Raw genomic sequence first — 26,120 nt, 5'->3', positions numbered from 1 at the left:
GATACAGGCTGGAATAAGTGAGGCCATATTTAGCCATGGCACATTTGCAGTAGCACAAATGGATGCCTTCATCTGCGCCAGCTGCAACAAAACATGTCTCTCCTGTATTGGTCTCTACAGCCACAGCAGTTGCTGTAACTCTCCAACAGTTTGACTTCAACTCCAAAGGGACACGCCTTCATTGTCTCCTGAGACAGATGGATGCCAGCTATTGAGCCATTATTGAGACAACTGCACTGGCTAACAGGTCTTAAGGATCACATATTTCCACATTATCCTATCTAGGCACTCAGGTCATTCATAGAATCATAGATATGTTTGTGTATACTGTAAAACACACACACACACACACACACACACACACACACACACACACACATCCACTGTTTCTTTCTTCTATGTAAGTCCACACCATTTTTAAAAGCTTCATTCCAGGTATGATGGTTATAACCCACAAATGCAAGCCAGTCCAGACATTAGTATTGATTTTATTTGATGTTACCAATCCATCCCAGGCAACATAAGCAGATTGCACTGCAAACTAAGCAGTCAGTAATGAAATATAAGCAGTATGCTAATGTTAGGCGTGCCCAGCATGTTGCTAATATCGGCTGCAGACAAGCAATTGCAGCCAAGGGTTCTGAATGGATGGCATCTCTTCGTAATTCATTTCTAATTAGGAGATTTAGTGTTACTCCAAAATTCTTGTGTAAATCACACATTGGAAAACAAGCCCGGAAGTATTGCATTATTGAATTGCTTGTACAGCAGCAGCTTCCTGGGAAGACATAATTAAAAGAAGGCCATTTGTATATTGTTCAAAAGTGTATGTACTGTCCAGGCAGGTCATTTTTATTTATTCTTTACTTCCAACACTGCTTAATTAACATCTTAAAAACCACTGAGCAAGCACAAAGCTGTTTTGGAATTATAGTTGGAGGGAGTACTGAGGGTAGTTTAGTCCAACCCCATGAAATGCAGGAATCTCAAAACACAGTCTGCCATCCAATTTGAAACCACACCAGACCCTGCTTAGCTTTGCAAATGGGCTGGAGGTTTTATTGTTGCACCACTACTCTGGAAAGGCTTTGGGGATTTTTTAATTTAATTTGGTGGCTAGGAAAATTTGTAACATGTTAGTTTTAAGGGGCTTCCTGATAAATATCAGGTCATTTACAGATGGGTGAATCTTGAGAAGCAGCAGTTGGACCCACTGCACTAGCTTCCTAGCAGGTCAGTCCCAGTTGTTTAGTGGAAAGGAGAGGAGAAAGGATCAAAGGGGCGGGGAGGTCAATGTGGTGCAAATGTAGTAGCAGAAGTACTGGATTGGCTCTGCAAGTGTGTTTACACCATGCCAGGCTCCCCGCCATCTTGCCCTCCCAGTGAGCCACCTTCTGGGAAGCTAGTTTAGCTGCTGCACCCCACCCAGCAAGCTGCTGTTGTGTTTCCTGTGGGTGGGTGCTCCTCTTACAGGCAGCCTTTTTTTTGTATCATCCACACAACTTCATTGGCATCAAAATGCCAGGCCATACCCCCCTACACACACTTAATCCAGATTTAACAGGGAGGACAAGGGATTCAGTCAGTAAAAAAGAAAAGGAAAAGTGCTATCAATTGTGATACCTGAATGACCCTTTACAATATTAAGTCCCCATTTAGTAAAACACCTTTAGTAACTGGGGGTGCCTCCAGACTCCCCCTATTTTGTGGGAGGGATTTAAGCACATACTGAAATTTTAGGCTGCTGCAATTAAAGTGGAATAAAACACTTTGTTGCCCTAGTTCAATCAATCCACTCTTTTGTTTAACCTTTTGAAGCTAGGAAAGTGATGGAGAAACATGCTGGAAAATGTGGGATGAATGAATAATGTGGGATTAATGAATGATTAACAGGAAGACATGTAAGAACCCTGTAAGCAAATCAGGATGAATGCTCAGTGCAACTGGACAGAGTCTAACCACCGAGTAAGCTTTGTGCAACCCGGTTAGGATGAATGCTGAATGAAGGAGCCCTGGAAGTAATTGGAACAACGTCTGTTGGATCAGTTGTGTAATAATAGCTGAGTATCTAAGAGCCAAGTAACATGGCCACTGTTAAGTAATGGGGCACTGAGGTGGAAAATGGGGAGAGCTCATTGACAGTCTTTGCTTTGCAAAACTTTGCTAAACTCACAAGCTTCTTACTTTTGGCAGCAGGCGATGCTTTTAGCTGGAATGGTTGCCTTGAAGAATTCAAAAAAAGCATTCAGTGCAAAACTTGTGCTTACGTGAAACCTGAAATGAGCTGAGTCTCTGACTTTTGCATTAGAAATTGGCAGGAGGTTGGTTCAGACAGACTCTAGTTGTTTTCCTTTCACTATAAAGGGTAGGCAGGCATGCAAGAAGATCTATGAATTATTTTAAAACTTTTGAGAAGGAGGGCTAATCCTGCTATACCAAAACTTGTTTTGTCAGCTAATTTAAATGGGTGTGTGGATTGGTTTGTTTGAATTATTGTCAGGCCTATCTGTGTCGACACTCCTGTGCATGAATTAGCACATTACCAAAAAGTGCAAAAATACTACGTATGCACCTGACTTTGGGACATGGTACTTGTGTATCCATCAAGGAGGAGCATGCAAACGGCTGTTGAGAAACTTTGGTATTGTGAATATTCCTGTTCTTATTAAAGTTTATTGGTGCAATAAAGGGCCCCCTTTGATTCCCCAGCGTCCATGCAGTGTCCTCTTCCAACTACTGTTGTCCCACACTGTCTGCTCACTAAATCCAGGGATTCTCTATGCCTTGAAAATCTGAAAACGAGAGCTATTGTACATTAATTGCATATTGGGATCTCAAGATTTTTGGAAGGGGGGCAGTAGTTGGAGGTGAATGCCACATGAATGAGAGGAAATTAAAGAAGGCACAAAGAATCCATATTGAGCCAAGGTATGGACAAGCCCTAATTTTAATGTATAAGTCACTGGAGAAGAGAAAGGGAAGTATTTTCCTTCCCTCCCTTTGTCTACATCTTCCTAGTACGCCCAGTGTGCCCGGTGTCTGATGGAAAATTAGCCCAGGATTCAGTAGGAGTTTTTTAGAGGGATGGAGAAACTTGTAATGGGAGAACTCCATCTTCCATTATCCACCTGATATGCTGCATTGCCAGGACTATGAGCAACTCTAACCTTTGGTGGGATTCTAACATGGGGGACAGGATTAACCCCTCCTTCCCATGCACCATGGTTCTGATCTAGCTTGTGCCTCCCACCCTGCATAGCTGATGTTGCTAATAGGGAGGGGGAAAACCAAGACAAACTCACTCATTTAATCTTAATCTCTTTTTAACCCTTAATTGGTGATAATGAAAAAACACTTGCTGATTTCCCAGCAGCTGTTCTTAAATATGTCCTCCAACATTTATTACTAGGTTATAAAATCCATCTTCAACATACTGTGTGAAACTTTCTTTTTCTTCTAGGTCAGCAAATTGGAGAGGGAGAAAAATCAGGAAGTGAAGCTGATCAAAGAACACGAACAGCACAAAAACACAGTGACTGTGACGGAGCTCAAGGCTAAACTTCATGAAGAAAAAATGAAGGAGCTCCAAGCTGTTCGCGAGGGACTTTTAAGACAGCATGAAGCTGAGCTTCTTAGAGTCATAAAAATCAAAGATAATGAAATTCAGAGACTTCAGGCCTTACTCAATGTTGTCCGGGATGGGACGCCTGATAAGGTTAAGACGATGCTCTTCTGCGAAGCAAAGGAGGAGGCCAAGAAGGGATTTGAGGGTGAGAAAACCAAAATGCAACAGGAAATTTTGGAGCTTAAGGGGGCTAAAAAACAAGTGGAAGAAGCTTTATCTGTGGTCGTGCAAGCTGACAAAATCAAAGCAGCAGAGATACGGAGTGTATATCACCTTCACCAAGAAGAGATTACCAGGATAAAGAGAGAGTGTGAGAGGGAAATTCGCAGATTGGTATGTGCAAATTTCAATCATTCTGGCGGTTTTCAGCAACAAGGGGAAGGGAATGAATGTTCTTTCTGTGTTTTTGCTAATAAACAGTTCAAATTCACTGTGACGAAGCATCCTGCATTGGGGCTACTAATCCTTACAGACTTTCTGATCCTTCTGAGGTTTATCTAGCACTAATGAAAATGTCTAGGAGGAGGTTGTCTCTCAAAGATATGCTGTGCTGTAAATTAACAGGGTGCAAGGTTTTGATCCAGGCTGTCTCTTGGTTTCTTGCCATGCCATCTGTTTAAATGATCATTTTAGTTCCGCCAGGAATCAGTATTGGTTAGTGGGCAGTAGGTTGTTCTTTTTTTTAAAAAAAAAAGTTTTAAAGCTTGAAAAATAGTTATGTGCTAGAATCCAAATACCGCCTTGTCTTTCTGCTGGAAAAGGGTAATTAGGAGGAAGGAGACGATGTTTCTTTTCCAGGTCACAACCAGCTTTGCAAATTGCCGTGCATCTCTACTTACCTTTTCACGATGCTGTATTGTTACTGAGACATAAAAGACTTCTGATGATTGTAGAAGTATATGGTGATCTAATTGTTACTATCAACCTTTTTCTAGGCAAAGGGATATAGGACAAACTTCAAATATGACAAAGTGATCACAGCCCAACTCCATGTGTAGGAAGCCAATGATTTAAACCCTTGCTTTACAGTACAATTCTAGGCATATCTACTTGGAAGTAACTTGCACTGAATCTAATGGAACTTAGATAAGTGTGTATAGGATTACAGCCTCTTGGACTTAAACCACTGAATTTATCCATTTATGCCATTTCAGCAGGTATTTTGTTTTTTAAAAAAGTATAAAGCAATCATCTTTAGCCTGTATCTAGTCATGGTTTCTTAGCCTGTTTTCATACATAAATGTCTCCATTTGGCCTCATCATATACGATTTGAGTTGCACAGTATTTCCCAGACAGAAGTGCTTTCCATGCAGGAAAATGCACAACATATAAGGTGGCCTGTACACAGTTTCATTTCCAGGATAACATATTTGTATTATAAACGGCTGTATTTTGCATATAAAGTCACTCAAGAGATGGCTTAAATTCTCATTGGATAGCTCCGACTTTGCATGATAGCTTTCGATTTTCTATTTTGACAGTTGTTTGATTTTCCCCCCAGTTGTTAGGCGGTTACCAGGCATTTAGAGAGCAAGGCCTTTGTGTGGTCTTATGTTTTTTATGCTCCAGCACCACATCTACATGTTACTATGTGTGAATTTATGTTTAACACTCTCGTGATCACAATGAAAGCTACACTTAATGCTTTCTAACACCATTAGTGGGAGACTAGTTGCAGCAGCTAATTATTCATAGTAGATCAATTCTTGATATATAACTTCAGTTGATTTATTATGCTCAGGGAGCTTTTTGCTGTTTTCCATGATAAGGATGACAATGACAAATGCACCTTCAGTTTCATATTAAATGATCTGCTTTTTCACAGTAATAGGACCTATTCTGAAATATGCAATATCCAGAATGGATACTTTCTTTTCCAAAGTAAAATACATAACGTTACTTGTAATGGAATGTATACTTGATAAGTTAAGTCTAGTCATGTTAAATTCAATTTTGTCCGATTTGTGGGGTTCAGGAACATTGGGATCCTATACCAAAGGGAGAACTGTGACCAGCATCATATCCTTCCTTCATAGCCAAATACGTTGAATGCTCTTTTTCTGTTTGGAGATATCATGCAACTTGTGTGCACACTGTTCATTGAAAGCACATTCAAGCTTAATCTTTCCCTCAAAGAATCCTGGGCACAGTAGTTTGTTAAAGGTTTCAGGGGATTGTAGTTCTGTGAGAAGTAAACTACAGTGCCCATAATTTCTTGAGGGAAATAATGTGCTTTGAATGTGCTTTAAAAGTATAACGTGGACAAAGTCTAAGTGGAAATTGCATCCATAGCACTCAAGGATGCAAAGAAACAGCTTAATTGTTCAATACCAAAATATAGTTTTATTTTACTGCATTGTATAGTTAGTAACATTGTAACTAGGTAGACAGAGTAGTATAATGGTTAAATGTACTTGGATATGGACCTCTCTTTAGCCTTCATGGCTTGGTGACCTTGGGCAAGTCTAATTCTCCCATCCTAAGTCATCCTCACAAGGTTGCTGGGAAGGTAAAACAAGGTAACTTCCACAAATACCATGAGAGGGCGGGAGGGGGGGATGGAAATTGAATAATACCCTTTGAACTGAATGGAAATATCCACGTGAATGGACGGTCCAATATGTGAGCCGATAGTTCACAGAGCTCAGTTGCAACTACTGTGATTGCTGATGCTCCAACCTACAACATATTAAGGATTTCAGCAGTTGCTAGAAGATGCAAGTTAATTCTGGATATATTAGATTGTTCACACAAATGGGTGTCTTTAGTGAAGTGTCCCAAGATATTTGGGGAGGCACAATTAAATGTTACATGCAGACACATATAACTCTAGCCTGTCTGTATCTATGACCTTCACAAACACGTACTTAAATTCAATACCAGTGTAGAGGGGGATGTGAGGGCGATCTGGCTGCGACATCTGTCACCCCATTGATCGCCAGGGTTGATTCAGCTGATCTGGCTGGCTAGGCGGGTGTCCCCTTCCTCCCTCACTGCTCCATGTGCGTCCCTCCCGAAGCTGCACGCTCGATGGAAGAGGACGACCATCCCAGATAGAAGGAGTGTACCATTCTTCAGTCAAGGGTATACGATAGCTGCGCTCCCCTGCTAGAACCTCCAAACAAGCTCAAAACCAGTGTAGAGGGAGAAAGGTGTGATTTGGAAATGGAGGCAGCAAGTGGGAAAATGATTCTACCACAGGCACCAATCCAGGCTCAATCACCTTTTCACAAAGTAATTTTTCAAGCTTAAATGAACATGGGAAGAACCTGCTGGATCATGCCAAAGAGCCATCTAGTCTAGCACTCTGTTCTTGCAATGGCCAACCAGATGTCCACAGGAAGCCTACAAGCAGAACCTGAGTGAAGCAGCCCTCTCCCCACTTGCAATTTCAGGCAACTGGTATTCAGAGTCATATTGTCTCCAACAGTGGAGGTAGAACATAGCCATCATGGCTAGTAGCCATGGATAGCCTTATCCTCCATGAAAAAGTCATCAGGCAACACTTTTACATGTTTGCATGCAATGTGCATTTTAGCCTTGAAATAGCTCTTTGAGTCTAATTAGAATGGGGCCAAATTAAGATAGTGGAGGATTCCTGCAAACCCCCACTAGCCTTTTTCATTTTTAACTATTTGACTCAAGTGAGCATTTCGGCTCTTGCCATCTGTAGGACTCATGCTTGGGTCTTTTGTAGGGAACAGCAATTGATGGAACACAAAATTCTGTTTATAGTAAGGGACTCAGTGGCTAACTTCTGCTAAATTCTAATACAGTATAGCTTTCCCCTCATATCTTACTGCCTTTCTCTATGTGTGCAGCTTTTCCCAAATAACCACCCCCACCCTTCTCCTCCCAACCTCATATAGTGTGAATATTTCCAAGCAAAACATAACATACCAGTAACTTGATTTTGGATGTATGATGCAGCTCCATACTGGCTCATATCTGGATTTCAACCCTAGCACTTTCCTACCAGGCTGTGGGTTTAAATCTTGCTTACCCAGAGAAATGATAAAAACTAAGAGTTCTCATGAGAAAAGCACGACAGCTAAAGTTCACCAAGGGAAATATTAACCTATTGGACAGAACAGCCAGTTGTTAATCAAGCAACAAGGTGACATTTTCATGATAACATCCTAAGCCTTGGATGAGACCCACACTTTGAACATTGCTTTGAATAGTATGTGAGGGTTATAGGAAAGAAAATAATGTTTTGACTGAGAAAAATGTGCTCTAATATATTTTAGCAACATCACAGGTTAAACTCTGCTCAGAGATCTATTTGTCTTGCTGTAGTCATGCGATTGTAATGTTTTCTCTTCCTCATGTCAGCCATAGACCACCACAAATTAATAGCAGAGCTCTGCTCAACAGGAGGCAAATTAATCCCCAACAGCAAACACTTTAATGCCAGAGTATTTACTGAGTATGCTTCGAGATCATGAAGCCATATGTCTTTATACTTATAATATAACATGCTATTTTGCAGATAGATACAAAATAACAGGAGCCAGAAATCTGTTAGTTTTATTAACTGGGCATGTTTCCCATCAACCACATGATAAGATGCAGGAACTCTATATCAATACGAAAGTGGACTAAGTACTGATTCCAGAAAAATATATAGCTGTGTTGATCTGTAGTAGCGGAAACGGCCATGTGATCCATGGTACCTTAATGCCTAACAGATTTGACTGTGGCATGTGGTTACATGGGCAAGAACCTACCGTATTGGCCCAAATATAATCCACACTTTTTTTTTCCAAATTCTGACCGTGAAAAGTTAAAGTGGGACTTATATGCACAACCTTACGATATCGCTGCTGAAACAGCTGCCCATGAGGGCTGTGGAGAACACAGGGTGACGGCGCCTGCCCCAACCGCGGTACCCAAGCCTCCCCTGAACCACCAAGAAGGGGGAGAGGCTGCCAGCAAAGGGGCGTGGCTCCCCCTCCCCAGAGAGCAGCCCAGGAGTGTGGGGCAATGGTGCCCATCCCGTCCACGGCTCCCAAGCCTCCCCCAAGCCGCCAAATTTTAAAGCTGGTGCTTATCTTTGGGTGTGGGTTATATTCAGGCCAATACGGTACTTCCATTTCATGCAGGTGACAAAGGTAATCAATACTTACGAAAATTCATGCCACAACACATTTGTTTGTCTGTTTATAAGATAGCTCACTTAGATCTTGTGTAAAACCCAGCAAAGAAAAGATTGGAAAAACAAAATTGTGAGCATCATTTTTTTAACTGAAGTTTTGAACAAGCTCCTGGACCCCCCCCCCCAAGTATTTGTGGAATAAATACTTGTTTAAATTATTGGGAATAATTAGTCCAACTTTGTTGCATCACCAGCATCTTACTCTTAAAAGTTGTTATTCACTTTGAAAATGTTAGAAAATATGATTCGACAAGATATTAGCATTTTGGATTTCTAATAATTTATATATTGTATTGTCAAAAAATCATTAGCAGAGCCTTCTCTCTTCTGTTAGGTGTAGTAGAAATCACAACGGCTGCATTAAACCCCTACTTTGCATTGAATATGTAACCTTTGATCACACTTAAGGTTCTGCAGTTGTCAAATGTGTGCTAATGCATTCATCATTGCTCTTCAACCCTTTCTAGTATCTATCCTTTGGAGAAAAGTTGCAAGCATGAATACCACATTTCAGGAGGGGAAACACAGCAAAAGAATTCATGACTTTGAAGGCTTCTCCTCCCCACTTAATAAGCATACATTCCCAATCTCTCTGCTTCTCTCTCACAAACACTCACTTTGCTCTGAATTTTGCGGTGCAGTTCTCTCTCTCCTGCCCAACAGCAATGTGTTCAAAAAAGTATATTCAAGGGTGAAGTGTGCATGTAAATGTGCATGTTGGTGAAACTAGCATACAAAAATGCACTGTATTAGGGGAAATTGCTTGCAAAAATGTGTATATTAGGCAAAACTGCATGCAAAGACTTGTATATTAAGACAAATTTTCATGAGGACTCCACTCAGTGTTTTGTGCTGCAGTGCTCCTATTCTTCTTGGCAAAAGACAATGGCTAGTTTGGAAAATTCACAGTGAAAGAGGTACATATAATTTTATTGTTGTAAAATTACTTTTGTTTTGTTGTTGTTGTTTTTAAAAAGTGACTAAAATGTTTGAGAAATGAATAGTGAAATAAATGCCCCTAAATAAAATAAAAACAAAATCAAAAGCCACATAGAAAAGAGAACTGAAGTAGATGCATACATTAGTTGATATGATTCCATGCATGTTTTATTAAGGAAAAGAGCTATAGCTCAGAGGCTTTGCACATCAAAGGTCTTCGGCTGCATTCACACCCTATCTGCTAATCCCCACATTATATTTGAGCTTTCACACAACATAAAAGACACATCTGGAAATATGGTGGAATATTGTGCAATATAGTGCAAGTTCAGCACTCATTGCCATATTATTTGCAAACAGATGTTTTCTGGAAGCAAATAACACGGAAACATAGGAGCCAACTCCTAGGAGCCGAGCTCCATTTGCCCCCACAATAAAATATTTGAGGTCGCGAGTTGATGGCCATTGCCATTCAAATGCTGTGCACTACATCTTGCGATTGATTATGCGTGGTGGGACTTATGTGCCTCGCCAATACCGGTACTTTATTCAAGTTGGCACTCCTGCACGGAAATGAGACCCAACTTGCACCACATTCCACAGTAGTTCTAGAAGTGGCATTTTATGTCAGGTGAAAGCTCAACTATAATGTGGCAATGAACAGTTAGGGAAGTGTCAGGAAAACAGAATGAACTGAAGTGTGAATACAGCCCCAGCTTCCGTCCCTAGCATTTCCATTTTTAAAAGATCTCACTTATCAATCTCTGGAAAATATGAATCCCCAGAGAACTGCGTCCAATCAGAATAGACCGTCCCAGACTAGGTGAGCCAGTGGCCTGCCTTAGCACTATTATCTGTCCTCTAGTCTCCTCTTCTGCATGCCCGAGTTTCCACTTAATGGCATAACATTGACTGCAGGAATCTTCCTGCTCCCTTTGATCTTTAGTTACCTCTTCACTAATAAATGACTGACAACTTATTTACCTGTGCTGGTAAGAGACATATTTCTTGTGGTACATTCTAATTGCTTCCTTTGACAGCTTGCCTGCAGGGAAATGTGCAAGCTATGGAGCAACCAATGATTGGCATGGATTTTCTCATTTGCAGTTAAAACCTCTGTCTGGGAATGGTATGTGGGTTTTTTTTTCCCCTTTCCCCTTTTCTTTTCAGCCCCAGATGCTGCCAGTTAGAAATGCTGCCTTGCCCTTCCACACCTTCTGCTACAGTGCTCTATTAAAAACACTTATGGAAGCTCCCAAGCTTATAAGCAGCTTACACAGCATTGCAAATGACATGTTGGTGTTTCTTTCTTCCATAGAGTCTGAGAAATAACGGCCATGACAACCGGTTTGATACAAACGATATTAGAAATTATTCGGTGTTTTGATTTTTAATAGCAGATGCTGGCGAGGGACGGCTGGGAGGAAGAGAAATCCCCCATCTTTCCTGCCTTCCCATAATTGGCAGCAGCGATGCTCACAAGCTGTTTATTAATTAAAATGCATTATTGGTGGAGACAACCTGCTAAATATAAAGTGGAAACATCCATGCTGTTAAGCAAGCCATTTTCTTAAAGACCATTGGTTGCCTTCCTCATGTATATTCATAGGCTCTTGTTTCACAAGTAGGCCTTCTGTTAGAGAAAGTAACTGGGGTGAAATTATCAGGAAGGCGAGACTGTTGGGAGCTTCGCTTCCTACTGTCAGGAAAACAAACGCGTGAGCTGGTCTTTTTGAGGTATACACCTGGATACTAACCCAATACTCTCAGTGAGTCAACTCCTTTTTCTGCACGAGCCTCTCCTTTGTGTTGATAGTATGGAGCAAAAAAGGCTGTAAATGTGGGTGGGTGAATGGGTGTCTCTGTGTCCATGAGTCTGTCTCTTTTTATTAATTTCTCCACTGTTCTCCGTATTGCTTAATGTTTCACTCTCTTTAAAATCATGGTATTATTGTTATACTTCTGTGGCTTTAATATATGAAATAGTATTTCCCCTTTTCCTTTTTGTTGTTGTTGCTTCCTTATTGTACAAATTTTTCACAGTTGTTTCTTTTTGCAGAACTGAATACGGTATATGAGCAAGAGTCAATGCTTGATATTATTCGAATTACCTTTCATTGTGTGTGTGTGTGTGTGTGTGTGTGTGTAGGTGTGCGGTTTTTTTTTCTAAATTAAAATGTTGCCTGTTGACAGACCTGTGTTCAGATCAATAGATATTAGCTATGCAAATATTCTTAAAAAGAAAGCTTTATAAGTATTTCTGTCCTACAGCTTGTTTATACCATCCATGGAGAGATGCATAGTAAGCAGTCCTTTGTTTTATGACAATCTTTGGTAGACTACAGTACATTTAAATTAGATTATATATTTCTTCATGGTTTGGTTTTTTTTAAATGATGGTGTGAGAAGCGCAGCACACAAATGAATTTTATTGCCTCTGTCAAAGAGGATTTCTTCCCTTCCATTCTTGTGTGTTAGTTCTGGAATGCATGGGTCTAAAGATGTTTGATGTTTTCTCTTGAGTATGTTCAAACAAATCCACTTGTCCTCTGCAAAAAGAAAAAAACAAGGGGGGAGGCAGTATAGTCCAGGGGGTTTCTATGATGTATTCAAGATGCTTAATAATAAAAAAGGCTCTTCTATAGGGAGAAAATATTCCTCAGAACTACTTGGTCTCCAGGTCAACTATAAAGGATGTGAGGCAGCAATGGGAAAGGGGTGGTAGAAAACTTTATCCATCTGTGGCAAGATACAGTGTACTATTGGCTGAAAGGTAACATCACAATCGTGATGTGTTTATTAAACTTTCCAACAGAACCATTTGATACAAGAGTTATGAAACTCTGTTCCAGAAGAGTATGTGTGTTTATCAGAGGCTTCTCACTAAGATCAGTAGTGTTTTAAGGCTCCTGAATTTATTGGGTAGTCTTCCTGTAAGTATCGTTATACACTCCTCAATTCTAAGAGTGGCGAGAGGTTCTGGAGTAAGTGCTCCTCTGGCTCCCCCTCCCCTTAAGCCAAGAGTGCTGGAGATTATTGAATTTTTTGTAACATATGGTTTACTTGAAACAAAGGCCTGGGGTGCCCTCCTACCCAGCCCTGCCTCCTCAGAGTATTTCTACCCCCTAGCTAGAACGGGTTCTTGAATAGTGAGAATGCCTCGTTCTTGCCAAGGTGGAAGGTGGAGAATGTCGGATAGCAGCCACATTCTGCACCAGCTGTAGCTTCCAAACTGTCTTCAAGGGGGCAGCCCCTCATGGAGAGCATTGCACCTCCCCTTCTGTCTTTGTCATGCATACCTCACGCTCCAGATATGCAAGAACACACACACACACACACACACACACACACACACACAGTATTTCCAGCCCTTTCCACTCCAACACTTAGGTGGGTGTGGCTGGAAACATCCCAGGGCCTAGAGGCATTTCAATATCACAATCAGTGGCGGAGCAAGCCGAGCAGGGCCAGCTGCCCACAGGGACGGGGCCAGCCAGGACAGGACACTCCGTGGGGCCCCCAAGGAGTCTGCCTGCTTCCTCCCTCTCAGCCGCCCTATAGCTGAGGGGGAAGCAGCAGGCGGATGTTTGGGGCAGCATGGAGACTGCAGGCGCCCAAGCCACCGTGTCACTCCCTGGAGAGACACGTGGCTCAGACGCACTACAGGCCCCATGGTGAGCGCTGCCCGCCATTTTGTCACCCCTTCAGTGGTGACACCCGAGATGGATCATCCCCACTGCAACCCCCCCTTCCTCAGCCCCTGATCACAATGTTCCAGAATCATGACGGGTAGTAAAAAGCAAAGCCTCCCATCCTGGCGTGCTACCTCTCTGCTAAGAATCAGGCTCCCCTACTTTTTTGGGGGGGGGAAGCAAAGTACATTTTTTGCTACAATTTAACTGCAAGTCTAGTTTGAGCCCCACTTTCTCTGCACAGTGTTCTGCAACCTGGTGCCATTTATATGTTTTGGACTGCGACTCTCAGTGTTGGCTGGGGCTGATGGGAGTTGTACTCCAAAGACATTGAAACATCACCAGGTTGGGAAAAGCTGTGCCGCACCATTAGTGCTCACCTCTGCCTGTCCCATCACAACAAAACTGCTCCCAACACACAGTAAGCAAGGCAGAACAGGCATCTCCTGGCTCCTAGAAGATGAACAGCATTTTTTTTCTGTGTTGGTTAGCCTTGACTACAGAAGCAGCTTTTTTTGCTTGGTCATCCTGAGCGGGGGGGGGGGGGGCGGGAATGCACTCAGCTCATCCTGGTTAGGGGAGAGGTTCTCCCTCTCTCTCTTGGTCCCCTCTCTTTTGGGGTCTATATATAGATATGGTGCATTCATCCCGGCTGTCCCTGCTTCAGAGTAGACCTAGTTTTCTAGTGTTTGGTAAATCACCATTCTTGCTTTGTCCCTATTTTGCCTTTTTAAAAGATACCTTATTTAAATATTGTGCATAGAGTTGTCATTTTCCAGGTTTCAGCTGTAGAACACAAACCTTTGAAAGGGAAATGGGCACATCTCATCTCGGTCTGATGCATGCATGTGTGCATAAATTCATGTGCATGGATATTTCAGACTGCAATCCTATGCACACTTATGTGGAAGTAAACTGCACTGAATACAGTGAAACTTAACTCTGGGTAAGCATGTGCATGGTTATACTGCATAGTACCACACAGTGCACACAGCCCTTTGGTAGCATACTGTAGAAAGTGATTCGGCTTTTCCAATATAATTTAAAGGGAAATGACAAAGCAGCGTTTGATCTCAAATTAGCACAAGGGAGGTTATGGCACAGTAGATGAATACAAGTCACAGGAAGCAGCTGGGAGCAGCCTCTAGCTATGTGTTCCCCAGAATTGTTTCCTTCCATGAGCCTACTCCCAGGGTACTTTGGTTCCTACTATAATTACAGAATGCAGCAATCTAGATAAACAAATAGTGCTTGAATATTTTTACCACTTGTAAAATACATTTCAATGAGAGTTTAAACAAAATAAAAAATTCTTTCCAGTAGCACCTTAGAGACTAACTAAGTTTGTTCTTGGTATGAGCTTTCGTGTGCATGCACACTTCTTCAGATACACTGAAACAGAAGACTTCTGTGGACTCCACCTACTCTAGCAGCCGCCCAATCCCAGCTGGGGAGGTGTTGCCAGGGGGATTGGCCAGGTAGAAGGAGGGATTATACAGTACACACAATAGAGAGTGAGTCATACCTGGGAAGCGACCATTGGATTCAGAGCTTCCCCACCCTCCACTCCCTCAATTGATGCTTACTTTGCAGGTTTAACCACCTTTTTTCTGCAGCCACACAGCCACGCAGGCGCTGCTATGACAAGGTCGCTGTTGAAGGGCCGGAAAGGAATTTTCCCTGCATTGGCAGGTTTTGCCTTTCCTGTAGCAATTCGTCACAACTTTGGCAGTTGCAGGCCCCATTGCGGTGGCGATAACAGGGTTCCCGTTAAAGGGGTCTCAGGGGGAGGCATTGACCAAACGCCCAGGGTCATCACTGCCTCCCCTTCCAGCGGCAGCGAACACAGGGGGGGTGGGCTGTCTGCTTGAACATATGTTCTCCAGACTAGCCCACTTCCCAATCATGCTGGATAACCCTGAAGTTACCCAGAACCCCGGCTGGGGGGCTGGGAAGGATAAACGCCCAATGCCTGAGTCAAGGTCTTCCTACATCTGAAATATTAATAAAGTTGTGGCCAATTTAATCCCCTAGAACATGTCATGAGTCATTATTTTCCCTCAGGGGCTGCCCCGGGGTACGGGGGGACTTCGCCTGGCCGCGCAAATATTATTTTATCCTGTTGTGAAACAACAAATATTGCCCCAAACCACATTTGTGTGACATTATGTACTGAATATAGAAAATAAATCTGTTCATAATTTCCGTGATGCTTCATATATTGTTGGACTCCAACTCCCATCATCCTTTACCAGTTGTATGCTGGATGTGGCTGATGGGCGTTGGAGTCCCCCAACTACTGAAGACCCACAAGTTCCCTATCCCCAGAGTATGCCTTCGTATAAGTAATGTTTATACTACATGCTTTGGGGAGGGGAGAAGTTTTCATGAAAAATTTCACATACCCTACATCTGTGTGACTTTGGATCGATGACAAGTTTATTATAACAAAATAAAATAACAAATTCCTTCCAGTTAGTTGGTCTCTAAGGTGCTACTGGAAGGAATTTTTTATTTTATTTTGTTTTGACTATGGCAGACCAACACGGCTACCTACCTGTAAGTTTATTATAGTTCTGTTTGCACCACAGAAGGAGCTGGTGTCACATAATGGCTAAAGGCAAAATTTCATGTAAAGTTAAATGTGATTTTGCATGCAACTTGCAAGGTTTTTGGTTTGGGGCTTTTAAAAAATGCAGATTGCGTCAGGTTGGAGAGCAGGGCTGATGATTAACAGGATCAAAACAGGCAAGGAAAATATCTCCTTCAGAAGAGAGGCTTTCCTTAGGTTTGCAGTAGGGGAAGAAGGAGTTAAAATTCCTCCCAATGCTTGGTCAGACTCTCCTCCCCACCCCTGCAATTTATTTATTTTTTAAATGCTGCTGGCCAAATAGAAAGACACATTTGATTTAATGTGTATTTTGGCACTAATAGACTTTAGCTGCAATCCTGTACTCATTTACCTGGGACCGAGCCCCACTGAATTGAGTGGGGCTCACTTCTGAGTAGACATACATAGGATTGGTTCCCTCAACCTCAACCTCTTTCTGCAATACGGCAATACTGTAATAATGCTTACCTACCTTGTGGGATTACAGCGGTGTAATGTATACCGAACGTGATGAGCACTTGAAATCTCAGCATTGTTATCCTAAACTTCCAGTAAGTAACATATGCAAGAATAGGCCCCATTGAATTCAGGTGGACTTGCTTTTGAGTAAACATGCATAGGATTGGCCACCGAGGGATTATCATTTAAATGCTGACATGAACAGCAAAAAATGTCATAACATTTCTGTGGAGTTGTATTATTCGTTCCAAACCTAAGTTCAAAAAAAGTATTCTGTGTTATTATTCTTTTGTGATTAAACTCTCAGTGTAACAATCATTGTGGGTCAGGAACGGAGGCTACTTCTTTACTAATCAAATGAGAAACATTTCATGGCTGAACTCAAAAATCCAGGTCCTTGAACTTTAATGCAAGCATGAGGCACACTTTCAGTGCTGCACAGTTAATAATAATCCTGAATTCTGAATCTGATTCAAAGGCTACTGAAACTTGCTTGTTTGTAGGAAACCTGGTGTGAGGATTTCAGTGTAATGTGTAGACATGAAGAAATAGTCAAACCAGTTCTCTCTTTTTTTTGAAATTGTCTTTCTTTCTTTTGCTGAAAGAATTCTGAAGAAGTTTACTATAAGGGATAATAAGTGAGATTATTATTATCTTTGTTGCCAAAATACTCTATTTTTTGGGGGGTGCTTTTTTCCCAAAACCAGTGCTTCTTTTCAACATTAAAGGGAGGGCGTGAAATCTGCAGAATTGAATTTTATGCGTTTTTACCTCCGGGTATCATCTAAAATGCTCCGCTAGCAGGGATGTTGCCAGTTACTATGGCAACGCCAGAATTGTACCGTGCATGCCCCGTATGTGATTGTATTTTGTTCTCCTTGTAGATGGAGGAGATCAAATTTAAAGACAGAGCAGTCTACGTGCTGGAAAGAGAGTTAGGGGTTCAAGCCGGGCATGCTCAGAGACTTCAGCTCCAAAAGGAGGCTTTAGATGAACAACTTTCCCAGCTCAGAGAGGCTGACCGGCATCTGAGCAGCCCCAAGCGGGAACTTCCTCATGCAAGTGGTGCAGGAGACACTTCAGATCATTCAGGAAGTCCTGTAAGCACTTTCTAGTGGTTTTGCCTGAAACAAACAAATATGCAAAAATCTTGATGAGTGAGTGCACATTCCGGCAACGAATTCTTTTCCCCTCTGGGTTGGTGGCGAGGAATCTGCAGCCCTCCAGATGTTGTTGGATTCCAACTCCTAGCCGCCCCGGCCAGCATGCCCAATGGTCGGGGATGCTGGGTGCTGTAGTTCAGCTGCCTCGGGAAGGACACCGGTTCCCCACTCCTGCTCTAGGGAGAGAGAGCCAGCAGGATTTCAAACCTTATTTTGACATGTGACAGCATGGTTTTTTGTTTGTTTTAATTTGCCAGCAGGTTAAAATAATTTTTTAAAACAACAACAAAACACAGCTTACTTTGACATTTTGCCTTAGTCTGACAGCTTGAAATGCTTTCTCCGAGACTTACAATGCAAATGCATAACTAACGGATTAATGGGTGTGTGCTAATTTTGAGGGCTACTTACCAGCATTGTCGCAAGCAACCACAAAACTGAATTGACTATCCGGGGAGGAGGGGGGACAGAAGTAACCTGCCCATTTGTAGAGATCATTCTTAGGCTTCTTTACTAGTATCACTGAGGTTGCTCATCATCACAAACCTCTTAACTTTAGCCAATGCTCTGAGATACCAACAAACATGCTCTTTGCTGTTTCTCTCATGCTGTTTGCAGTCTCTTCTTCCATTAAATCTAAACCCATTAAATTTTTACGCTGGCTTCTTATGTAACTTTGCCACTTCTCCAGCTTCTGTATTAATTTGCTAATAACAAAGATTTTTTCCCCGCCTGTGACATTTGTTGAACTTCTATTCATTGTTGATCCTCATCAAGATTTCTTTTGTAGTGCTGCGTAATTTGAAATGTATTTTTTTTATAAATATATATATATATATAAACATGAGCACAAAATCTTTTCTGTCCTTTGTTCCAAGCCTCTCCTGCACCTGTTGAATGAAGAATCCTAGCACTGTTGAGTGTCATTCAGGCCAAATATAACGATTGGTTTGCTTGAATTAAAGCTCTTTACATACGTGGTTCCAAATGAATCAAAACAGATCAAGAACGAATGAAGAGGATATGTTAATATAATGAGATAATTATTTCGTTCTTAAAAAAAAAAAGCAATGATGCCTACTCTTATATCTGTATTCATTTTCTATTTGGGTTAAACATTTTCACGTGTGGATTGATTTTAAAACACAATCCTCTGATTTTTTAAGTGACCCATTTAGATGCTCAGTTAGATTCACCGCTCCATGGGAAAGGAATTATGCAATGGTAGAATTGCACGTACCTGTTACATTTTATATTTCAGCATCTATATACCTCACATTACCATAAATAAGTTCCAGGTGGCTCAGCTGTTTTAAGGCACTCAATTCAACAGTGGCAAATATAGGAAACATTGCCATAATTCCCAATGTTTTCTTTCACAATTCCCAGTATGACGTGTGTGACTTGTTATCTACATATGCATCCCTTTTTCTTTTTCTTCTTTTCTTTTGCATTTGCTTTCTCTCTTACATATATCCTTTCTTCGATTTCTGTTGGTCTCATCTTTCAGTATTAAGGCATAGGTTACACTATTGATTATATATATAGAGAGAGAGAGTCAAGAATTGATGGATTCAACAAGGGAAGAAGATGTGGTCTGTAAAGAGCTCTAAAATATATATATTTCCTCTATGAACAGTTATTTGCAGTTGTTTTTTGTTTTAGGAACAGCAGTTGGATGAGAGGGACGCCCGGCGCTTCCAACTTAAAATAGCTGAATTAAGTGCAATCATCAGGAAACTGGAAGATCGGAATGCATTACTGTCAGAGGAACGAAATGAGCTTGTAAGAAATCACTTTTATTTTTCATAAAAACCTTCTGACTGGATTATATAGGGCAGATCCACTCCATCTATATGCCTCTTGTACTCAGCACTACAAGATCCTGGGTCTGGGTTTGGTGTTGTTGTTTTTTGGAGGGGGGAGGGGTGGCACTCTTTTTAATAAAATGAGGCTGGTCAGATTTTATGCTGGATTCAACCCTGTTCCTACCATCCAACCTCTTTACACCTAGGTTGGTTAAGTTTCTGTTTCACTCAAGAGACTTGACTATTATTTGTGAGAGCATTGATAGCAAGAGGTTGAAGCAACTTAAGAAATAGGATATACGTTCAGATATAGAGAATATAATATATGGGCATAACTTGGAAAATAAACGTTGATGACTATAAATAGTTCATCGATTTATTCAACTCATTTCAGAAAGCAACCATTCAGTCCCCTTCAGCTATAGAAAGAGGCAAGAATCTGACACATATCTTAGCAAAAATTGCCTTTCTCCAAAGATGTTTTTCTAAAGTGAAACGTCATAATTGCGTGTGGGATTAGGAACTTATCTACAGTATGCCATCAGCTGAAGTTTGAATGAATAAGAAACATTGAGGCTAACACAAAGAAAGCTCAGAACACTTTTGATAGATGGCTAGGACAAGCCCATTTTCTAAGGCAGTTTCAAAGTTGCTGAAGGTCCATTGGCAACCTCTCTTTTTTGCCACAGGAAGGAATTTTCGCTCATTCTTGAAGTGGCCACAAAGAAGCATTTTTTTCTTCCCTGTTTCTTTAGCTTTTACAAGCATTTAGAGCACTAACCTTTTCAATAAAAATTTTTTAGGCATCAGTCAAAGATAAAGCACTTAGATTACAGGTGTGGAACTTGGGGCCTACCAGATGTTGTCAGGCTTCCAGTTCCCATCATTCCCAGCCAGCATAAGGTGACAGAAGTTGTGGTCCAACAAGATCTGGAGAGTTCCCCATCCCTGCCAAATATTTCAGTATAATTGGAAGTGAAAAGTGGAACATAGGAAGTTCCTGTGCATCAGGTCAGACTGTTTGTCCATCTAGTCCAAGCATCCCCAAACTCGGCCCTCCAGATGTTTTGGGACTACAATGCCCATCAACCCTGACCACTGGTCCTGTTAGCTAGGGATGATGGGAGTTCTAGTCCCAAAACATCTGGAGGGCCGAGTTTGGGGGTATCTGAATTCTTGTCTATTCTATTATTGTCTACTCTTGCTGACAGTGCTTCTTCATGGACTCAGACCAAGACCCATCCCATCACCTGTTCCTTGGTCCTTGCTTTACCTGAAGTTGCCAGTGACTAAATGTGGAATTTTTGAATGCAAAAAGAGTGCTCTACCAATGGGACACGGGTGGCGCTGTGGTTTAAACCACAGAGCTTAGGGCTTGCCGATCAGAAGGTTGGCGGTTCAAATCCCCGCAACAGGGTGATCTCCCGTTATTCAGTCCTAGCTCCTGCCCACCTAGCAGTTTGAAAGCATGTCAAAGCGGGAAGGTAAACAGTGTTTCCGTGTGCTGCTCTGGTTTGCCAGAAGTGGCTTAGTCATGCTGGCCACATGACCCGGAAGCTGTCTGTGGACAAACACCGGCTCCCTTGGCCTATAGAGCGAGATGAGCGCCGCAACCCCAGAGTCATTCGCGGTTGGACCTAACGGTCAGGGGTACATTTACCTTTACCATTGAGCTATGGCCCTCACTTTGCTGGAGGCTCAGGTTCTCAGTATAATTCTGAAGAAGTCCGCAGAGCTAAACTTCTGGAATTTTCCCCTCCCGCTTTTAGTTCTTCAGAGTGCTACCCCATCTCTATGCAATCCTATTTAAAGGCTAGTTAATGACATTTACTGTGGCAAAGCCTATATTTCACCGAGCTGCTGCAATAAAGCATGATGGCATGTTGGAAAAATCCATATAGATGAAATTTATAGAGGACATTAGAGCAGCAGTTCTGCAAAATAATCTGGGGCTGCAACTGGGGCTTGCATATTTGATGAGGCAGTTGTGAGCACTGGAAGCACAGCCTCTTGGCTTCTTTTCCATTTCCTTAACAGTATCGCAGGCTCGCAGCTGAATAATCTCCACCATATGTTTCATTCATAAAACAATGCAAGCATATCTTCAAATGGGATGGTATTGGTTGCCATTCCACATGGCTTTCCCTTAAGAGCAAAAGCTGAGGACATGTGTCATTCTTTCTCAAAGTATGCTGTGAAAGAGCCCTTCTCCCTGCTCCAGGAGACATCAGGAATATCTATATTATTTTTAAACATATTGGTATTTGTGCAAAACGTCTTTGTTTTAAATTTTGCCGGTGCCCTTTGGGCACTTTGACTTTCCACACAATATTAAACTTTGCTTCCATCAATAGACAGTGCCACAAACCATTACCTGAATCTGAGCCAATTCCTTCCATATATGGAATTCTAATAGGATCAAATTGGACTTCTACACCTAAGACTTTTCAGGTTCACATGTGAGGCCACTGCCTAACTGAAGCCAAACAGGTGTGAATGTGGTCGGCGCCTGGATGGATGACCACCTTGGTGCCATGCAAGCTACCTTAGGTTCTATGATAGAAGAAAGTAAATGTAAGAAAACCAGTATTTGTTCCAATCTTTCTGATTAGAATTTTTGAATAAGTGGAGCATTCCACCCAATGTGTACCATATTTCTTTTATATTTATACCTCCAACATTGTGCAGATTTCTGACACTTGTGTAATTTCCCCCCCACTTTGCAGTTGAAGCGTCTGAGAGAAGCTGAGAGCCAGTATAAACCGCTTCTAGACAAAAATAAACGCCTAAGTAGGAAAAATGAGGATTTGTCTCATGCCTTACGTCGTATGGAAAATAAGCTAAAATTTGTCACACAAGAGAATTTAGAAATGGTGAGATATTTACATCTTTACATCATGTACTCTCCCAGGAATCCCATGTTTTACAGTATTTAATTTTATTATATTAGCATTTTCTTGTACTTACTGTATTCTGTTTTACACATTTCATTCAACCCGCCTTGGGATTGCAATGAGGTTTATAAAATGGAGGGGGGGAAATGCACACAACTTCATGCATTCATGCAAAATGTCAAAGACTCACATCATTTTGCATATCCACCCACTGTTATATTGAAATATATAATAAATGCTGGGAAAGGATGTGATTATATCTGTTGATTTTCTCTATAGTTGGATAATAATTTTATTATGTTTATTATGTTTTTATTGTGATTTTAAAATGAATATGTTGCGCCATTTTCTGTAAACACCCAAACAAATTGTTGTTGATCCAGTGGTATATATTACTATTTAAAAATAGGGTTGTTGTTTTCTTGGAAAACTTTGAGTGACAGTGTCTTGCATAAAGAGGAGGGATTCCATGATGTTTGTTGAAAAGCCACTCTCATCTTGTTCTGTTTCTTTAGAGACAAAGGGTGAGAACAATAAGGAGACCAAGCTCTTTAAACGACCTTGATCAGAGTCAAGATGAAAGAGAAGTCGAATTTCTGAGGTTGCAAATCATAGAGCAGCAAAATATCATAGATGACCTTTCGAAGGTAAGAGAAGACTTCACTGCAATCCTTCTATAATTGCCATGTGGCCTGGCACTGCGTGGACCTAGCTTCATTCTCTGGGGACAACCCCTGGGACTTGCGTGGGGAACCGAGAAGTCATCACTTAGAAATATGAAAGGGGTGGGGGTGAAACCTGTGGCCTCTCAGATGTCTCTGGGCAGAGACAGGCCCAAAGTCACCCGGTGAGTTTCATGGCTGGGTGAGGAATTTAGTCTTGGTCTTCCAGGGGTTGACACTCTAGTCTAACCAGTACCTCATAATGACTCTTGAATAATAAGCATACACTTATTATTCTGTAATATATAGAGCTGCTTGCACAAGTTAAAAAAAAAGTATTGCGATATTTTGCTAAAGAAAATGAGACAAATTTCCTTTCATATAACACGTTTTCCTAATTGTTTTAAACTAGACACTAGAAACTGCTGGCTATGTGAAGAGCGTAATAGTAAGTAGCATGTGGATTTCATTTTGCTTTTCATGTGTGCTTATGTGAACTCTCCATTGAATTGTACAGTGAGGTTGTCATGTTTAATGGCTTCATACGTTAATAAAGAGATTCTGGTTAGTGTCTGCTCTCTGTTTCTCTCTCTCTCTCTCTCTCTCTCTCTCTCTCTCTCTCTCTCTGTGTGTGTGTGTGTGTGGTCACACAGGCGGTGACCATTTCACACGAGGGTTCTGTTCCTGGCCCCCATGCATATCCGCTGGGTGCATATAAGCACACCCCACCCCGTTCTGCCCCATTCCACCTGCCCTTCCCTGCCCTCTTTCCTCCCAGCCCCCCTTCCTCCCCCATTCTGGAGATCAAGCATCAATTGGATGCACCTAAAATGCTCACCGCCTGAACACACACACACACACACACACTATATATATATATTCAGGGACTAGTTTTAGTGCAAGGTTATTTCATCACAGATACCAGCCAAATAATTTTGTCCTCAGATCAGGTGCTTGAAAGTGAAGCTGTGCTTCTTAAAGTTCGCAAGTCATATTTTTATTGTTATCACTGTCCTTTGATTTGTATTCTGATTTGCCTCACAGATTATCTGTGCAATTTAAATGCCCTGTTCTGTTCCAATTTCACACTTTCCATAAATATAATGGTATAAGAGGCTGACAATTTCTTAGATGAATTGTATTCAATCCCAGTTTGTGGATCTCTAACACATGCATTTTGCTTCTGCTTGCAGGAGAGGGATAAGCTTCTAAGGTATAGGAAACAAAGGAAGAAATTTGCAAAATTTCCCAAGGTAAGAGAGTAAGCGGGAAACCATGTATTATTTCAATACATATATAATGATATTTAAAGAGCCTTTATGGAGCAATCCAACTGTGACCATTGACTATTATACAGTAACCCCTTTTAGCTCACTGCCTATTCAGACCTCTTCTTTTAGCTGTTCTGCCTATTGGGTTCCCTTTCTTGTCATCACTCTGCCTCCTTGCCTCTGCATTTTTCAAACAGGACCATTTCCCTCACAGCCACATACTTTTTCAACAGGACAAAGGACTGACCTGTCCCCTCTCTGCAGTTAGAATGCCCATAACTGATAGGACATTGCCGAGAGCCAGTGTGGTGTAGTGGTTAAGAGCGGTAGACTCGTTATCTGGGGAACCGGGTTCGTGTCTCTGCTCCTCCACATGCAGCTGCTGGGTGACCTTGGGCTAGTCACACTTCTCTGAAGTCTCTCAGCCCCACTCACCTCACAGAGTGTTTGTTGTGGGGGAGGAAGGGAAAGGAGAATGTTAGCTGCTTTGAGACTCCTTCGGGTAGTGGAAAGCGGGATATCAAATCCAAACTCTTCTTCTTCTTCAGCCCCCCTTATAAATATGAAGATTATTCCAATGAGTTATGGTGGTGTATTTAATTTATGTAAGGTTTTTACAGCCTTTGTTGATGATCAAGAAATGGAATTAACCATGGGGTTGTACCCAGCAAAATTTTACTGTTAGTGCAAGGACTTTCAGCTGCACTACAATACTTCCTCTCCCTCTTCTCTTCCTGGTTGTCCTCCAGGGGCCCCCCTAAATCTGTTATGGCAGGTTTCCCCAACTCTTCAGAGCAGATGGAGGGGTGCAGAGAGAGGAGAGGAGAGGGAGAGGACTTCCCATCATGCAGGAGGATATACTTGTGCTAACAAGATGCCTTCATTGGATACAGCCTATAGATGCTGTTTGATGGGTAATAAGTGTTTGCTGTGATGCACCATTCTCCCGGAGGAGCTTCTCATAAATTACTATATATCAAGAAAATGAAAAAGAGAAGATATTTGCTCATATTATTCAAACAGGAAGTCTTCAAGTCAGAATTCATATAGGAAGGAAGTCTAGTTATCTTGTATTGTAAGATCTGCTTGATTTAATATGGAAAGATATGCTTGTATTGTTCAGTGGCTTGCACTTACACATTGTCATTTGGTCAGAAGCCAGTGGTGGAGACATTTTTCGGGTATGATGAAGAAGCTTCCCTTGAGTCTGATGGCTCTTCTATCTCATATCAAACTGACCGAACTGATCAAACACCCTGCACACCGGATGATGACTTGGAAGAGGTAATTGTCACACATTATCCAGTGGTTTGGGTGGTACTACTACTACTAGCTTGTATCCAACTACATTATACTCAGAGAATAGACCAAGTGATGTTGATGGACCTAAGTTAATCACTAATAATACGTTTCTCAAAATTGTAGCTTGGACATGGGTGGCGCTGTGGATTAAACCACAGAGCCTAGGGCTTGCCGATCAGAAGGTCAGTGGTTTGAATCCCCGCGACGGGGTGAGCACCTGTTGCTCGGTCCCTGCTCCTGCCAACCTAGCAGTTCGAAAGCACGTCAGAGTGCAAGTAGATAAATAGGTACCGCTCCGGCGGGAAGGTAAACAGCGTTTCCGTGTGCTGCTCTGGTTCGCCAGCAGCGGCTTAGTCATGCTGCCCACATGACCCGGAAGCTGTACGCCAGCTCCCTCGGCCAGTAAAGCGAGATGAGTGCCGCAACCCCAGAGTCGTCCGCGACTGGACCTAATGGTTAGGGGTCCCTTTACCCTTTACCCTTACTACTGATAGAGGTCCTCTTTCTGTATCCTGGGCAAAAATCTGGAAAGAGA

At 41.8% G+C, this 26,120-nt stretch overlaps 1 protein-coding gene across 16 annotated transcripts in view; it reads left to right on the top strand.

Annotated features, from left to right (window-relative positions):
• Positions 1-26,120, top strand: part of JAKMIP3 (Janus kinase and microtubule interacting protein 3) — an 86,962-nt gene that overhangs the window by 37,447 nt on the left and 23,395 nt on the right. For 6 of the 16 annotated variants that reach the window (XM_033149355.1, XM_033149360.1, XM_033149362.1 and 3 more), the window contains 8 exons: positions 3,461-3,958; positions 17,370-17,585; positions 19,314-19,433; positions 22,183-22,329; positions 22,866-22,997; positions 23,425-23,460; positions 24,206-24,265; positions 25,439-25,567. In XM_033149355.1, coding sequence (XP_033005246.1) covers positions 3,461-3,958; positions 17,370-17,585; positions 19,314-19,433; positions 22,183-22,329; positions 22,866-22,997; positions 23,425-23,460; positions 24,206-24,265; positions 25,439-25,567 — 1,338 coding nt within the window. The remainder of the gene's footprint in view (positions 1-3,460; positions 3,959-17,369; positions 17,586-19,313; positions 19,434-22,182; positions 22,330-22,865; positions 22,998-23,424; positions 23,461-24,205; positions 24,266-25,438; positions 25,568-26,120) is intronic. The other 10 variants (XM_033149357.1, XM_033149363.1, XM_033149354.1 and 7 more) reach the window with 6 other exon arrangements.

The sequence above is a fragment of the Lacerta agilis genome, chromosome 5, assembly GCF_009819535.1.
Source record: "Lacerta agilis isolate rLacAgi1 chromosome 5, rLacAgi1.pri, whole genome shotgun sequence".
Lineage (NCBI taxonomy): Eukaryota > Metazoa > Chordata > Lepidosauria > Squamata > Lacertidae > Lacerta > Lacerta agilis.
The sequence above is the reverse complement of the archived record's forward strand: the minus strand, read 5'-3'. Positions and strand labels throughout refer to the sequence as shown.